The 16,201-nt window shown below is 50.9% G+C and overlaps 2 protein-coding genes across 3 annotated transcripts; one reads left to right on the top strand and one right to left on the bottom strand.

The window, feature by feature from the left end:
• Positions 1–3,220: 3,220 nt before the first annotated feature.
• klhl36 (kelch-like family member 36) lies at positions 3,221–7,266 on the top strand. 2 transcript variants are annotated; one of them, XM_030096087.1, is made up of 9 exons: positions 3,221–3,474; positions 4,127–4,192; positions 4,268–4,462; positions 4,564–4,686; positions 4,773–4,994; positions 5,550–5,855; positions 6,060–6,284; positions 6,363–6,520; positions 6,596–7,266. In XM_030096087.1, the coding sequence occupies exons 2-9, from the start codon at positions 4,151–4,153 to the stop codon at positions 7,143–7,145; spliced, it is 1,821 nt and encodes a 606-aa protein (XP_029951947.1). In that variant the 5' UTR covers positions 3,221–3,474; positions 4,127–4,150; the 3' UTR covers positions 7,146–7,266. The 2 variants fall into 2 exon arrangements, with proteins under 2 accessions (XP_029951947.1, XP_029951945.1); XM_030096085.1 differs by having other exon boundaries at positions 4,127–4,462.
• A 41-nt stretch (positions 7,267–7,307) lies between these two features.
• Positions 7,308–14,401, bottom strand: LOC115391750 (aldo-keto reductase family 1 member B1). The gene is made up of 10 exons (XM_030096093.1): positions 14,134–14,401; positions 11,690–11,866; positions 9,322–9,438; positions 9,128–9,205; positions 8,877–8,993; positions 8,356–8,468; positions 8,097–8,184; positions 7,905–7,988; positions 7,497–7,579; positions 7,308–7,400 (listed from the first exon to the last, which is right to left on the bottom strand). Exons 1-10 carry the CDS (start codon positions 14,218–14,220, stop codon positions 7,367–7,369), a joined length of 978 nt encoding a protein of 325 aa, XP_029951953.1. The 5' UTR covers positions 14,221–14,401; the 3' UTR covers positions 7,308–7,366.
• Positions 14,402–16,201: the final 1,800 nt, after the last annotated feature.

The following is a 16,201-nucleotide window of genomic DNA, read 5'->3' as shown; positions in this document are numbered from 1 at the left end:
GCCCACGCCCGTCAAGGGCCCCGCGACGCGCGCACACGCACCGCCGCGCGCCACTTCACAATAAGGGCGGGAGCGCGTCACATTTTCTGCTTCAGCGGAGAATGTCGCGTTTAGGTTCATTTTATGTGATTTTCTATTTATTTATTTGTTTGTTTGTTTGTGTGTTTGCTTGTTTGTTGTTTGGAATTATTTTGCGTCCCCAGAGTCACATTCTGTCTGATTTCCATCATTTTGCGTTAGTCCTGTGTCTTTTTAGGATTTTTTTTAATCATCTTGTGTCTGTATGCTTGTTTTTTTTTGGCATTTCGCTGTTATTTGCAGTCATTTTGCATCCCTGGAGTCATTTTCTGTTTGACTTCAATAATCAGTAGGATTATTCTGCCTTTTTTGGTATGTTATTAGGCCTTTTTTAATCACTACTTGTGACATTTTAGTATTTTCATAACACTTTAGGGTGATTTTTCATTTCTTGATTCGTCCCTTTGAGTCATTTTGCCTCACTGGATTCATTTTCTGCATGATCTCTGTCATTTTGAAGTTAATCTTTGTGGAATATTTTTGCTCGTCTTGTGTCTGTATATGGTTGATTTTCTTGTTTTTTTGTCATTCTGTCAGTGATTTTGCATCATTTTGCATCCCTAGAGTAATCTGAGTAGTCTGATTTTATTATTTTTTTGAGTAATCAAATGTCATTGAAAAACTTTTGGCTATTTTTGGGGGATTTTCTCCATTTCAGTCATATTCTGTGTGATTGTGGTGTCTTTTAGGGTTATTTCTTGTTTGCTGGCATTATTTTGGTAATGAGAATCCTGTTAATTTGACATCTTTATTGGGTTATTTTGGGATAATTTTCGAGGTGTTTGGAAATTTCATTATACTCTTGGAATCATCTCTGGTCTCCTGTGTCTTTTTAAAGCCCCTCGTTCATTTGAGTCGTTTTGCATCTCTGGTCATTATTTGTGTCTCTCTGAGGTAAGTAATGTCTTATTGTCATATTTTGTGTCATTTTGTATATTTTAATAGTTTCTTTTTGGGTGGATTTGCAGCTTGTGGCTGATAGTTTTTTCAGATCTTTGACATGACTGTGTTTGTGTAATTGTTGTAGTTTTGTGAACTTTGTCACAATTTCAGTTAAAGTTTCACTAATTTACCGTCATTGTTTTGTGACTTTACAGCATTTAAAATATATTTTTACATCTATTTTTGAAATGTTAATGTCCCTATTGGTATTTCCACAAAAATCCAGTAAGTTTTTTTTTTTTTGTCGTTTTCATTTTTTTTTTTTTTTTGGGGGGTGGGGGGGTCGTTTTGTTTTCTTGGCATGTGACAATAAGATTAACTCACAATGAGATGAAACTGTGCTACATCTGCTTCAAGCCGCTCAGGGTTTCCAACCATCAACCTGTTGCGACTCTTTTAACCAGTTTTATTCTGAAGAGGCTGCGACTGACTTCCTGCTTCTCCCAGAGTCCCACTCTGCTGGGCCCCTCGTGAGCTCTTGCTTCAGTCAATGAAGCCTGATGAGCTTCATCTGAACCAAACACCGGGAAACATTTTCACTCAGGGAAATACGTTCGTGTTCGTCTGCTTTATATGTAATCTATTACTCTGATGTAATCTCTTACTTCTACATCCTGACACATAGTGGAAGCTGTCAGCTGCAGAGGTCAAAGGTTATGCCAGACTCCTGGAGGTTATCAGGACCAATGACGTATAGAATTACTATTAATTAGTAATTCTATACGTCATTGATCAGGACTCAGAAGGGACCACTGGGACCGCCTCCACCTGCTGCCCGCTCCAGGGCGCCCCCTGCTGGGTGGGGGCACGGTGGAAGGACGACACCTATTCTTGTGTTTTAACTTTTCATTTACCTCCATGGACGAATCATTTCCACTGCGCTCCTTTTCAGTCTTTAACGCTGAATTATTGTATTAACTCCGCTTTAAACAGGAACCGTCTGATGGACATGTTCTAATTGTTTATATTCAGTCCTGCTTCACTTTTCTCTGCTCGTTGTTCCTTCATTCGTTTTTATAAAATACATTTTTTACTGCAGTCATGTTTATTAATGGGGAGGATAAACTGACTTTAACTATTTGGAGGTGATATACAGTATATCTGCAATGTAAAGGTACACTTTTGATATTGTTTTGTGATATTGTCCATATTGTTTATGTTCTGTTTGTTCTTTTGTTCAATATGTTAAAAAAAAGGTAGTGGCATAATAACATGTTAATTTAAAATTGTCTATTTATCTGCTGGTCTGGACAGATTACATTCTGTTTTGCAGTTTGTTAAAAACTGAAACTTTCAAAAATGTTAAAATGTATTTGAAGCCTAACTTAATGTTAATATAAAGGAGAATTCCACATTAATCCAACACTGCGTGACACTGCTGCTCTTGAACGTGCCCAGAAAAAGCCTGCCTCTGATTGGTCCACCAGCCAACATGACGGATGATCACTTCCGGTTGAGGGGACTTGATTTCAACTTAAAGTGATTGAATATTTTTTTTTAAAAAAAGTGTAAAAAAGCTATACAAATTATATTAGAAATAAAATAAGGAAAACAAATAAAGCATAAACAACTCTTGAGATGAGGCAGAAAAGCGGTTTGATTTGTTTTTTTAAAAAAATCTTCCATCAGAAAACTTCTTTCAATGTATTTTTTTTAAACAAACATTTTTCCTGCTGAACTACATGCCAACGTTATGACACTGAAAAGACAATGTTCACCATAAAGATCATTAGGAAAATGTTTAAAACTTATAAAACTGGCAGATTGTAAGTTGATTTATGTTTAACTTGGTAGTTTTGGGAATTGAATTTCGTAGCGTTTGTTAGCGTTCATGAACGTTGTGAATTTAATTAATGTAGAATTTTTTAATTTTTTTTAAACTTTATTATGAATGTATTTTTGTTAAATATAGTAGTTTTTTGGAGTTAAATTGGGTTGATGCATGATGACTTCAGTAGTGTTGGAGTTAAACTCTGAATGATTTAAGCTAATTTAATATCTTATTTTGTTTCTGACATTAATTAACTTTGCGGGTGTTGAATTTAGCAGGTTTGGGTGTTAAACTGCTCTGATTTGATTTAGAATGAGCAGTTTCTGGTAGTTTGCGGTTTTATCAGATTGGTAGTGAAGTTGGAATCACCGTGTAGGCGGTTTTATTGTGAAAAGCCGAGCAGAGGTGCGTTTGTTTTGTGTCGCTGGCCGCGCTGCCGGAAGCTTCACGATGCGGCTGCCGCCGCTGAGCTCCGGATAAACCGTGAAATCCCGGTCAAATGTCACCGTGACAGCCCGGACGGGCGGGTCTGGTTCACGGGAGGCGGTTCTGTGTGTGGCGGATAAAATAGCTGCGCAGTTTGATGGTCCCGACGTGCAGAAAATGCGCGTGTTCCGCCTTTTTGGATCCGACGGGAGATGCTGCTGAGTGAACCTCAGTGACCCGCTGCCGCGCGCTCACGCGTAAGAAACAACAGAGAATCAGCACCGATTGACGTCAATCTAAAATCCCAGCTTTTCGTGTGACTGTGAAGGCACCACAGCGGATTTTATTGTGTGGCTTTAAAAACAAAATTAAATGGTGTGTGTGTGTGTGTGTGTGTGTGTGTGTGTGTGTGTGTGTGTGTGTGTGACATCATCCATACATGAGTTCAGTGAATGGAAACATTGCTATAATCAGATCTCAGATCGTCCCCTTCATGTTATACTCCTGGAGAGCTTCAGGACCTGGACCTCCTGGACCTTCAGCTGTATCAGATCATAAACAGGAGCTGCGTGTGTGTGTGTGTGTGCTTGCGTGCGTGCGTGTGCGTGTGCGTTCTCGTATTTCTATCCTTGTTGGGGCCAAATGTCCCCACAAGGATAGCAAAACGTGAAACGACGTGCCTTGTGGGGACCTTTTTCCGGTCCTAAGTAGGAGAAACAGTGTTTTCTTGACCATGTTGTTGTTACTGAAAAAAGTAAAAGTGCAAAAACATTTCTTTAGGGTTAGGCTTTGTTGTGGTGTGGGTTAGGGTTAGGGTCAGGGTCAGGGTTAGGGGCTAGACATGAATGGGAGTCAATGGAAGGTCCCCACAAGGATAGAAATACGAGACTGTGCGTGTGTGTGTTTCAGATGAAGCCGGGCTGAAGGCCCAGGATGGACGGACCGATCCGGCCGTGTCTCAGCGAGTCCCCTCAGGTCTGCGCCGGTCCCGGTTGTGTCCCGGGGCGTGTCGGGGAGCGGGCGGTTCCTGACGGTGCGGCGGTCCCGCAGGTCTTCCGGTGGGGGGAGCAGGCCCTGGAGGTGCTTCGGGCCTTCGGCCAGCTGCGGCAGGCGGGCCGGTTCTGCGACGTGGTGCTGGTGGCCGGCGGGCGCCGCGTCCCGGCCCACCGGGCCCTGCTCGCCGCCTCCTGCCCCTACTTCGACGCCATGTTCACCTCCGGCATGAGGGAGGAGCAGCAGCAGGAGGTGCAGGAATCCACCCAGGGTGGAGACTTTCAACGTATCTTCTAGACCAGAGCTTCTTCTGGATCCAGACCGTGATCCTGTTGGCTCCCTGTGGTCTGCAGGTGGAGCTGGGGGGCTTGTCCTTCCAGGGTCTGCAGGCGGTGGTGGACTTCCTGTACAGCGGAGAGCTGCAGCTGGACGGAGAGAACATCAGCTGCGTGCTGGAGGCCGCTCACCTGCTGCAGGTGAGACCGGTCGCACCGAGACCAGCTCCAGGCTGCCTCAGCGTCGGCGGCGGCTTTCTTAAAAACGTGGCCTCCGCTGTGCCCAGGCGTGGCGTGCGGTGGATTTCTGCTGCCAGTACCTGGAGCAGCAGGTGAGGGAGGACACGTACCTGTACCTGCAGGACCTGGCTCGCTTCTACAGCCTGGAGAGGCTGGACCGCTTCGTCGACCGCTTCGTCCTCGCTCGCTTCGCCGCGCTTTCCCTCACGCCAGACTTCCTGCAGCGCACCCCGCTGAACAAGATCACCAGCTACCTCTGCAGCAGCCAGGTGAGGCCTTCAGGGGCCAGGTGAGGCCTTCAGGGGCCAGGTGAGGCCTTCAGGGGCCAGGTGAGGCCTTCAGGGGCCAGGTGAGGCCTTCAGGGGCCAGGTGAGACCTTCAGGGGCCAGGTGAGACCTTCAGAGGCCAGGTGAGGCCTTTAGGGGCCAGGTGAGGCCTTCAGGGGCCAGGTGAGACCTTCAGGGGCCAGGTGACACCTTCAGGGGCCAGGTGAGGCCTTCAGGGGCCAGGTGAGGCCTTCAGGGGCCAGGTGAGACCTTCAGGGGCCAGGTGACGCCTTCAGGGGCCAGGTGAGGCCTTCAGGGGCCAGGTGAGGCCTTCAGGGGCCAGGTGAGACCTTCAGGGGCCAGGTGAGGCCTTCAGGGGCCAGGTGAGGCCTTCAGGGGCCAGGTGAGACCTTCAGGGGCCAGGTGAGGCCTTCAGGGGCCAGGTGAGGCCTTCAGGGGCCAGTGAGGACTCATGAATTCCACCAGCTGATGGTGAAACCGTCCCCCGGCGCCTCGCCGCCGCAGGTCAGCCGTCACTCTGCTCCTCTCCTTCCTCAGGTTCAGCACGATGGCGAGCAGACGCTGCTGCACGCCGCCCTGCAGTGGCTCGCCCGGGCGCCGGAGCGCGCCGTCCACGCCCGCCAGCTCCTGTCTCACGTCCGCTTCCCCCTGATCCCGGCGGCGGACCTGGCCGGCCGGGCGCTGCCGGCGGTCCGCGCCCTGCTGCCGGAGGACGCCGGCTGCAGGGAGCTGCTGGAGGAGGCGGCGGAGTACCACCGGAGGAGCGGCGCTCAGCCCGTCCTGCAGGGCGGGCGCACGGCGCTGCGGGGAGGCGTGGAGACGCTGCTGCTCGCCGGGGGGGAGGTGAGTCCAGCGCCGGGCAGAGCGAGCCGGCACCTCCAGCAGGCGCCGTTCACGCCCCAGTACTCATGGCGAATCACATCTAAACATTTGAACTGACTGAATGAAATGCTGAATCATGTTTTTAAGCCTTGAACGTTTCGCCCTCTGAAGTCCAGTCGGCCCTGCAGAGGTCGAGCTAACGCGGTGTGGCGTTTCTCTGCCGAGGTGTTCGAGCGCGGCCAGCGGCTGAGCGCCGCGGTGAGCCGGCTGGACCCCCCGGGGGTCTGGGGGGCGGAGACGGAGATGCCCGTCCGGCGGAGCCACCACTCCCTGGCGGTGCTGGGGGGCTTCGTGTTCGCCGCCGGCGGCAGCACGTCCAGGTACAGCGAGAGGGACACGGCCTGCAACCTGCTGCACCGATACGACCCTCGACACCGGCAGTGGACCCGGGTACGGTGACCGACCCCCCCCCGGCTGCGGTCAGGTCCCGCTCCCGGCGGCGTCCTGACTCTGTCTTTTCCCTCTCAGTGCGCTCCCATGAACCACGAGCGGTCGGACTTTTTCCTGGGGGCGGTGGGAGACCGCCTGGTCGCCGTGGGAGGCAGGAGCGACGCGGGGGCTCAGTTCTCTGTGGAGGTCTACAAACCGGCCGAGGACCGCTGGACCTTCGTCTCCAGACTCCCAAAGTAAGAACGCGCTGCTTGTGAACCGCCGCCGCCGCCGCTCGGCTCCACGCTGAACCTCCGGCGGTTTGTCTGCAGGTGTACCTACGGCCACGGCGGCGCCGTCCACGACGCCGTCGTTTACATCTCCGGCGGTCAGAGCAGCATGGAGGGCTCGTACCGCAGCGACTTCCTCAGCTACGACCCGTCGCGGGACCAGGACGGGTGGGCGGAGCTTCCGCCCATGCGCGAGGCGCGGAACTGGCACTGCATGGCGTCCGTCGGAAACCTCATCTACGCCATCGGCGGCAGCACCAACTACGCCGACTTCACCGAGCGCTACGACACGCAGCGGGTGGAGTGCTACGACGTGCGCCGCCGCCAGTGGACCCGGGTGGCGCCGCTGCTGCAGCCCAACAGCGAGGCGGCGGCGGCGGTCTGGGACGGGAAGGTCTACGTGCTCGGCGGCTACAGCTGGGAGAAGATGGAGTCCTTCAACACCGTGCAGGTGTTCGACCCCGAGAGGCGGGAGTGGAGCAGGGGGCCCGACCTGCCGCAGAGCATCGTCGGCTCGGCGGCGTGCGTGTGCACGGTGAGGCCGGCCGGCGCCACCGAGAGGACGGCGGCGCAACCGCCCGAAAGACCCTGAAGCAGACTCCGGAGACTGCTGATCAGTTCTCAGGGTCATGACGAGGAACGGCAGCTGTGTTCTCACAGTGAAGGGGTGTGTGTGTGTGTGTGTGTGTGTGTGTGTAAAATGATAATGTTCATTCGAGTCTTTTTTAAAGACTTATTTAATTAAAAAAAAAACCCATGGAAAACAGCCGAGTCCTGCTCAGTGGCGTCTGTCCACAGGGGGGCGCTGTCTCCTCACGCGAACGGGTAGTAGGGGTGAGAGCTGATCCTGGGAGACACAAAGGGGGGTGGGGGGAGTGGCGAGGGGGTGAGGCGTCACCCTGTAATCAGATAAACACCCGGCCTGTCCCCGGCAGCCACTCACTCTTCCAGGAGCAGAGTCCTCCAGCCCCGGTCCAGACCGCGGAGGGCCGCCATGTCTGCTGGGGTCAGGCTGAAGTCGAAGATCTACACACACACACACACACACACACACACACACACACACACACACACACACACACACACACACACGATGGGAGCTCAGGGACAACATGCTAACTGCACACAGAAAGAACCTGAGCTGTGAAACTCGTTGGACGGTGCTAACCACTACTCCACCGCGCCGCACAGCACAAAACAATAAACTACAAGAGAGGATCTGGAACCCGGCTGCACAGAACCCGATTTGAAACGATGTGAAAAGTTTCACGCTGAAGAGAAATAAAACCTCAGAAAGGAGGGAATCGACTGAGAGGCGGGGAAGAAGAAGAGGATGAGGAGGAGGTCGTACTTTGGTGTTTTCCAGGATGTGGTGAGGTTTGTCGCTCTTCGGGATGACGGACACTCCCTGCTGCACGTGGTACCTGAGCAGCACCTGAGGACACACACACACACCTGAGGAAGCAGCACAGTCACTAACACACACACACACACACACACACCTGAGGAAGCAGCACAGTCACACACACACACACACACACACCTGTGCTGAGCTGCGTCCGTGTTTCTTGGCGATGTCCAGCACCACTGGATCCTCCAGGATCTTGTGTGGATCTCCATCGTCTCTGAGCCTGAAGGAGCAGCAGGGGGGCAGGAAGAAAATGAACGGATTCAAAGTCCCTCAAAGCCATGTGAAGAAATCTCAAACCAAACTGAAACACATCCATCAGTTACAGCGGTTGCATTCCTCACACACACACACACACACTGAGCTGACAGCTGAGTGTGTGTGCAGGTCTCACTCTTCTGGCGGCCGGGCCGGCGAGCCGAACGGGCTGAAGGCCGTCAGCGCGATGTTTTTAGAGCGACAGAACTCCAACATGTCGGCCTCCACCAGGTAGGGGTGAAGCTCCACCTGCCAGGCACCGAAACACTGATCAACACTGTGTCAAACAGAGGTGTTAAACATAAGGCCCGAGGGTCAAAACTGGTCTGCGAGAGGCTCCAGTCCGGTCCGTCCAACCACCACGCACATGGGAAGACGGCACTGAGTGTTTTTAAATCACATTTCTTCAGAGTAGCAAACATGACAGAAACCTGAGAGCCGAGCTGAGACGTCAGACACGCTGCCGTGAAAGTGAGCTAACTAGCATTAGCCTCAAACTCCCAGAATGCAACAGTTATGGAAGCTTTTTGAGGGGACATTTCTTTGTATTTTGCACCAGAAGGTTTAATAAAAATTGGCTTCATGTTGAGACTGTAGTCACACACACACACACACACACACACACACACACACACACACACACACACACACACACACCTGGTTGACGGCAGGAGGCACTCTGCACAGAGCCAGGAGTCTCTGCAGCTGCAGGATGCTGAAGTTGGACACTCCGATACTCTTCACCTTCCCCGACGCCTGAAGAGCCTCCATGCCCTGTAAACAACACAAACAACACAAACAACGGAACGCACATCAACGACACTACAGCAACAACAACTAGAACACAATGGTAACAAAATACACGTCCATAACACAACAATAGCAACACACAGGAATCCTGCACGAACCCTCCAAACATCCACGTAGTCGACGTCAGACGTCAGCACCTCCCCGTCCTTTGTTGGAAAAAGTTCATCTCCTGATTTCTGGAAAAAAAAAAACAAACAAAAAAAACCCATTCACTTTCTTTTTTTTTTTTAAATCAAATTCCTGTGTTTCCAGCTGAAAAGGCGACCCGGTCCGCCGGAGACGTCGCCCTCACCTTCAGCCCCACGGGGAAGTGAATGAGGTAGAGGTCCAGGTAGTCCAGCTGCAGGGCGCTCAGGGACCGGCTGAGGCACAGTGGGATGTCGTCCGGGGCGTGGAAGGTTCCCCACAGCTGTGGAGAACAGGTGTTAACAAACACAGGGCTGGGGGGCCGCTGAGGGGCCGCTGGGGGGGAAGCAAAGAGGCCAATTTGGGCCACTGGGGGGCTGCTGGGTGCTTTCAGCTCATTAGAGCCACTGCAGGGTTACAGTATAAAACTAATTTTGTATTATTTATTTCAGTAATTCAGTTTTAAATTCTTCTTTTATTTAATTTAGAAACGTTTTTTAATAGAAATGTTTTAGAACAAATAAGGGTGATTTGCTTTCTCTGTGTTATTTTAGAACCTATAGGGAATTCCTTGGAGACTTTACTGCTATAAAAATGAAAGTTTTTCAGACACCTTCTGTACCGCGGTTTGACCACTTTCAGTCACCAGCAGCAACTGTTTTCTTCGATTAGCCTCTTTGTTTTTTAAATCATTTTAGATACGTCACAAAATCTAATAATGTCTACATGTTGGCCTTAAAGGATACGTTCGGTTTAAACAGTTTTCACGTTGTTTTTGGAATGAAGTACAACAATATAGTCACCCAGGAGGCTCTTCTGATCCAAACTGTGCTTCGGGAGAAAGTTAGATCCAAAATTGAGCAGCGCGCATCCATATACTGTTAGCTGATTGGGCATGTATAGCCGCTCCTAAAACGACTTTAATCATCCAAAAACTCATTAGTTTCACCAATATTTCATCCTGGTCCGCTCAGCCTCTCCTCCATCACAGCCCGGTGTCGCCAGATATGTCATATATGCAGATATATGTTCGATTTGAGTTTACTACTTGGCGTCCACGCGTATCTAGACACCTACATCTAGATATCTGTGTCTATATGTCTAGGCGGTAGTGTGACGAGAGCTACGGGAGCCGCAGTGTTGTTGTGTGTGTGTTTTGTCGACTGATAATGCTAAATGCTAATGCTGCTTTTGCTAAAGAGAAAATAATTCAAAGTTCTCATCCACAAAATCTTAATCCGACAGATATTCCTCCATTTTACTCTGCACTGCAAAAAAAAAGCACCGTGTGTAGCCTCCGGTTGTCCCCGAAACAATGAGCCGTACTGCGCACGGCGCAGTGCCGTAAACAAAGCTTTCAGTTCAGAGGTCATCACAACAGCAGAAACATTTATCTTTGTAATCTGCTTGAAAGAAGGCCAGAGGCGTTTGGCAGCGTGAGGAGGTTTATTCCAAGAGCAGGTATCAGAAACATGCGATCGGCAGTCGAAAAAACACACACACAACACTCCGGCTCCCGTAGCTCTCGTCACACCACCGCCTAGACATATAGACATATACCCCTTTCCCACTGCAACTAGCGGGTTGTCCCGTGTCTGCGACCCGCTAACTATCGCCTTTTCAGACGCCTTTCCCACCGCCTGCAGACCCGCGTCTCACCTCCTGCTGGCGAGCCGCGTCGCTGCGTTTTCCCGCACTGATGGTGTCCCACGTTGATGACATCATCAGCGCGACGGAGCAAAACGAAAGTAAACAATGCAGCGGAAAACAGTCCCTGTTACCTGTAGACAAATCTCCTCTTCCCCACGCATCAGGGGAAGCTCTCTGGTCTCGCTATCTTGCCATTGCTGGGTCATGTTGACGAAGGAAATCTCACGCTGTGTCCCGAAACAACAACTAGCGCGCTAACTTAGCCGCGCTGCTCCACGTCATCATGTAAGTTCCCGGATGTGTCCCTCCCACTAAAAGCCGGTAGAAAGCTGACCCGGGAATTTACCGGGTCGATTGCAGGGTGAACGACCCGGGTCGAAATCCCGGGTCAAACCTTTTCCCACTGCCACGACTTAGCGGGTTTAAACGGGTTTTTTGGCCAGTGGGAAAGGGGTATAAGATATCTAGATGTAGGTGTCTAGATACGCGTGGAAGCCAAGTAGTAAACTAAAATCGAACATATATCTGCATATATGACACATCTCGCGACACCGGGCTGTCATGGAGGAGAGGCTGAGCGGACCGTGATGAAATATTGGTGAAACTAATGAGTTTTTGGATGATTAAAGCCGTTTTAGGAGCGGCGCTATACATGCACCATTGGCTAACAGTATATGGATGTGCGCCGCTCAATTTTGGATCTAACTTTCTCCCGAAGCACAGTTTGGATCAGAAAAGCCTTCTGGGTGACTATATTGTTGTACTTCATTCCATAAACAAAGTGAAAACTGTTTAAACCGAACTTATCCTTTAAAACCAGTAAAACAAAAACCTTTAAAAAGTGTCATTTGAACCATTATTGTCACTTTTGTTCCGCTCGTCACCTTGCTGACGACGAACATGTCCTCCCTCCGGATGACGCCCTGCCCCATCTTGGAGCGCAGTGCCTTGCCGATCTCCACCTCGTTGCCGTAGCTGTACGCTGTGTCGATGTGGCGGTAGCCGGCGGCGATGGCGGCCTCCACGGCGCCCTGGACCGACGTCCGCGGGAGATGAGACGACTGCAAGAATTCAGTAACAAAACCATCGGAAAACTGAAGCACAAACAGCAAAAACAGCACAAACAGCACAAACAGCACGGCTCCACCTGCTTTCTCTGTTAGCATTAGCATCTGTTAGCAATAGCATCACCTGACACCTAAAAATGATTTAAAATTCATTTATCATTAAAGTTTATGACAAACAAAATAAATAGAGCATCTTCCTCCCTCTAAAGGCCCGGTCACACCGCCCGAACTTTGCTGGAGTGTTCCTCAGACGATAGGGAGGGGGGCCGAATTTCGACAACGCTCGTCACCGCGCACAAAATGGGAAAAAAAATCGAGAACACGGGCGTTGGCTTAGTGGTGCACCGCTGAAGCCGGCGTTGCTTTAGCGTTGGTTTAGCGGTAGCGAGCGTTGGTTTAGCGGTGACGCGAGCGTTGGTATAGCGGCGTTCTGCGCATGCGGGCGTTGGCTCGGCGGGGGTATACAGTTGGTTTAGCGGCATACCGCTTGTGACTACGGAGCTGAATGGATCGGTTTGAAACAAGTTCCGACAGATTTTTGCTAGAAGTCGAAAGCTGAAGTTCATCATGTGATGTGGACAAAAGAAGAGGAAGGCTGGAGAAGGAAAGGCAGCAGCCTCCAGGAAGATCATCACTGAGCAGGCAGCTGAAGCACTGGAGTCAGGTTAATAGATGTGGCCCACTGGCTGTGATAGCAAGTCATAGCAAGTCTCTCAGCATCCATTGTGATACAGTTTTACTGTACTTTGAGCAAATTCGATATAGATGAGGTCTGAACTCAACGGCAGCTCGATTCCAAATGAGCTCCTGGTCCATTTCTCCCCGTATTTATAGCCAAATTCTGGTCCCGCTCCGACACCTCTATACCAACGCCAAACCAAAGTTCATCACTATGAATCGCTGCTTCAACGCCGGACACCGTTCCAGCAACCCCGTGTCCGCTCGTAAAATGCTTACAACTGCTCCACCGAAGTTTGTGCAACGTTTAATCGCCGCCCGGGCAACGCTGGCGGAGCAGCGGTGGTCCAGCGTTCAAGATTTCTGCGTTGGCCTAGCGGACCCGAGCGTCCACGAACTTGCGTCTAACGGTGCCAAACTTTGACTGGGCGTTGGTGGAGCGGGGGTGAACGTTGCCGGGGCGAAAAATTACCCCCGCCTCACCGCTCGCAATATTTTGTGCAGCTCAAAACTTTCGGAGCGGTAGGAGGGCCCCTCCGGTAACATCAGCGGTGGCCGAGCGTATACGGCGTTGCTTTAACGGAGGCCAACTTCTGTTAAACGGTGGTGAACGGTGGTGAACGGTTACGAGCGGTGATTAATTTTTTTCACCGCTCCAGGAACGCTCCAGCAAAGTCCGGGCGGTGTGACCGGGCCTTAACATCCAGATCACAGAGCATCTTCCTCCTCTAACATCCAGATCATAGAGCAGGGGTCCTCAAATACAAATCTTGAAGGTCCACATTTGTTTTTTTCCATACAAGCATGGGTCCGCGCTGTCTCCCTCTTCTCTCAAACACACACATGCATGCACGTACACACACGCTCACACACAGCACGCAGCGCATGCAGTGATTGAATACAACAGAAGTGGGAACATGAGAGACATTTGACTAAAACTGAAACAAAATTAGCGATAGAATAGTAGCGCATAGCGATAGATTGGTGATTAATAAAAATAATATATGTTTAAAAAAAGATTTTTTTCTTTTTTTCGTTTTTTTTTTTTGTAAAAATGCCATTTGCCCTGGGTCTGCAGTGAGGTGTACCGCGGTCCGGTCGTGGACCGCGGTCCACTAATTGAGGAACCCGGTTATAGAGCATCTTCCTCCTCTAACATCCAGATTATAGAGCATCTTCCTCCGCTAAGTGATGTAATTTCCATTGAATTTAATGAGCGAATAATTAAACTGACAGCTCGGCTAATGCTAATGCTAACAGCAAAATAATCCAGCTACACACTGCTAAAACAGCTACAACTTAACAGGGAACTTCACCAAGTAATGAGTTACTTTTTATTTGCAGTAACCAAAAAAAGGAACTGAGATAATCTCTGTGGGACATTGAACTCACTCGGGAAAATTAAAAAACAACCTTTGACCGCCTGGCCTGCTTGTTGACTACAGAATGAGTCCAGAACTGCAAAAAGCTGAATTAAGTCTTAACAGTTTGAAGCAGACTGATCAGACAGCAGAGCTGCATCAGACTAGTCCTGCTGCTGAACGCAGAGCTGGATCACTGAGTCTAGTATCAGCTGAGGCTACCTTCCATGTCCCCAGACCCAGAAGAGGCATCCGCCGCCCGTCGTTCAGCTCCACGGTCCGGCTCCGGTTCACCTGAGGGTCCTCCATGCAGAACGCAGGCCTGGGCTCCGGTCTTCCTCGTTCCCCCGCTGCCGAGTCGACGTCCTTCCTCTTTTCTGCTGATTCGTCACATTTCAGTCCATCTTCCTTCCTACTTGCTGCTCGCAAAGTTTCTCTCTTATCAGTGCAGAAGTTAATAATTGGACAGCGTGCTGAGAGCGTCGCCGGCGTGAAGTGTTTATGTGTAAATACGGAGTTGCAAAGGTCACTGCAGTCTGCAGCCGCCGCCGCCGCCGCCACCACCGCCACCACCGCCACCACCGCCGCTGCCGCCGCTGCCGCCACGTCTCTGCTCTGACTCCAGAGTGTTTCTGACCGGTGAAACTTTATCAAAGCTTTCTGAAAATAACAGCAAATCTTAAAGTTTCACTGCTCTTTACACGTTTCCACTCCTTCCCTGCAGCAGCGGTGAGCAGTGGAGGCCGGCAGGGTGGAGGAGCGGACTCGGGGTTTGATGTGTGCCGGTTTGATTCCACAGCTGACGGTTTGTCACTCTGGGCTCCGGATCACCGCCCCCGCCGCCTCACCGGATCCCCGGGCAGCAGTGGCCTAGAGGGTGGAGAAACAGACAGGTCACCTATGAGGGTCCCTGAGCCTGACCTTTGACCCCACCAGCACCCCCAAGGAGCTGTAATGTGGTCAGTGCAGAAAAATCCAGTGAGTTCTACTGAGAACTGGCGGTTTTAGTATAGCTAGGGGGTCGGTGCTTGGCCCCTTACTCTTCTCTCTGTACACCACCTCACCTGGTGCAGTGATTCGCTCCCATGGCTTCTCCTACCACTGTATGCTGACGACACTCAGCTCTTCCTCTCTTTTCCACCTGACGACACCACAGTCTCAGCTCGGATATCAGCAGGTCTGGCTGATCCTCCACCTTCAGCTACATCTGTCTCAGACTGAACTCATGGTCTGTCCAGCTGTCCATCTGTCCTCAGATCAGTGTCCAACTTCACTCCAGCCTACTTGTGCGACAAACTCAACCAGAAACCTGGGGGTCATGATTGATGACCCGCTGACCTTTAAGGTTCACATGGCCTCAGTTTCTCGGTCTTGTCGTTATGCCCTCTACAACATCAGGAAGATCAGACCCTTCCTGACACAACAGGCCCCCCAGCTTCTGGTCCAGGCTCTGGTGATGTCTCTCTTCTGGCGGGTCTCCCTGCAGGTCCAGTCAAACCTCTACAGAGGACCCAGAATGCAGCAGGTCTGGTCTTCAACCAGCCCAGCAGAGCTCAGGCCCTCCCCTGTTCATCTCTCTTCATTGGCTTCCAGTTGCAGCCAGGATCAAATTCAAAACTCTCTTTCTGGCTTACAAAACACTTACGGCGTGTTCACACCGGACGCGTTGGAAGCGTCACGGCGTTGCTTTTACATTCAAAGTCTGGTAGACGAGCTTCAACGGACCTAACGCGTGTCAGGTGCTTTTTGAGCGTCGCTTTTCGAGCATTGGCGACGCGCGTTGCAGGCGTCAACGCCTGAAGTTGGGAAAATTAAACTTTGGAAGCGTCAACACAGAGTGTCATCCAATCACAGACGAGCACTCTGAGCGCTGATGCGGGCCAGAAGGTCGTCAAACCGGGCCCGGGAGAGGCGGAAGTACCACTGAAAGTGAACCTCATCCTCACACAGCTCCTGGAGCAAATGGTGGAATTCGCCAAATTGCGAACGCCGCTGCAGGATGGGATGAACCCAAAAATGTCGCACAGGCGCCTGACGACGCCATTTTCTGGCTTTCTTTATTAAATAAAGCCAAGCCAGTGTCCCGATGGGATCCGCCATTGTCAGCATGAAGACAGGACACAGAAGCTCCTCCCACTCCCGCCAAAGAGCCGCCGCGCGTCGCGAGCGTTGCAAGCGTCGTGTGTAGATGAACACGCATCGAATTCCACACTTTACACGCGTCAACTTTGAGGCGTCAGTGACGCCCGTGACGCTTGTAACGCGCCCGGTGTGAACGCACCAGAAGAGA

The sequence above is a fragment of the Salarias fasciatus genome, chromosome 7, assembly GCF_902148845.1.
Source record: "Salarias fasciatus chromosome 7, fSalaFa1.1, whole genome shotgun sequence".
NCBI classification, from domain to species: domain Eukaryota; kingdom Metazoa; phylum Chordata; class Actinopteri; order Blenniiformes; family Blenniidae; genus Salarias; species Salarias fasciatus.
Note: the sequence above shows the minus strand (reverse complement) of the source record. Positions and strands in the feature narration are given on the sequence as shown.

Bases quoted from the DNA above. Each gene is read 5' to 3' on its own strand.
- klhl36 (XM_030096085.1), top strand. From the start codon at position 4,151: ATGGACGGACCGATCCGGCCGTGTCTCAGCGAGTCCCCTCAGGTCTGC. The intron at 5,856-6,059 runs GTGAGTCCAGCG...TTCTCTGCCGAG, and splicing joins TGCTGCTCGCCGGGGGGGAG to GTGTTCGAGCGCGGCCAGCG. The intron at 6,285-6,362 runs GTACGGTGACCG...TTTCCCTCTCAG, and splicing joins GACACCGGCAGTGGACCCGG to TGCGCTCCCATGAACCACGA.
- LOC115391750 (XM_030096093.1), bottom strand. From the start codon at position 14,220: ATGGAGGACCCTCAGGTGAACCGGAGCCGGACCGTGGAGCTGAACGAC. The intron at 8,469-8,876 runs GTGTGTGTGTGT...GGTGCCTGGCAG, and splicing joins TGCCTCCTGCCGTCAACCAG to GTGGAGCTTCACCCCTACCT. The intron at 7,401-7,496 runs GTGAGTGGCTGC...TGTGTCTCCCAG, and splicing joins AGGACTCTGCTCCTGGAAGA to GATCAGCTCTCACCCCTACT.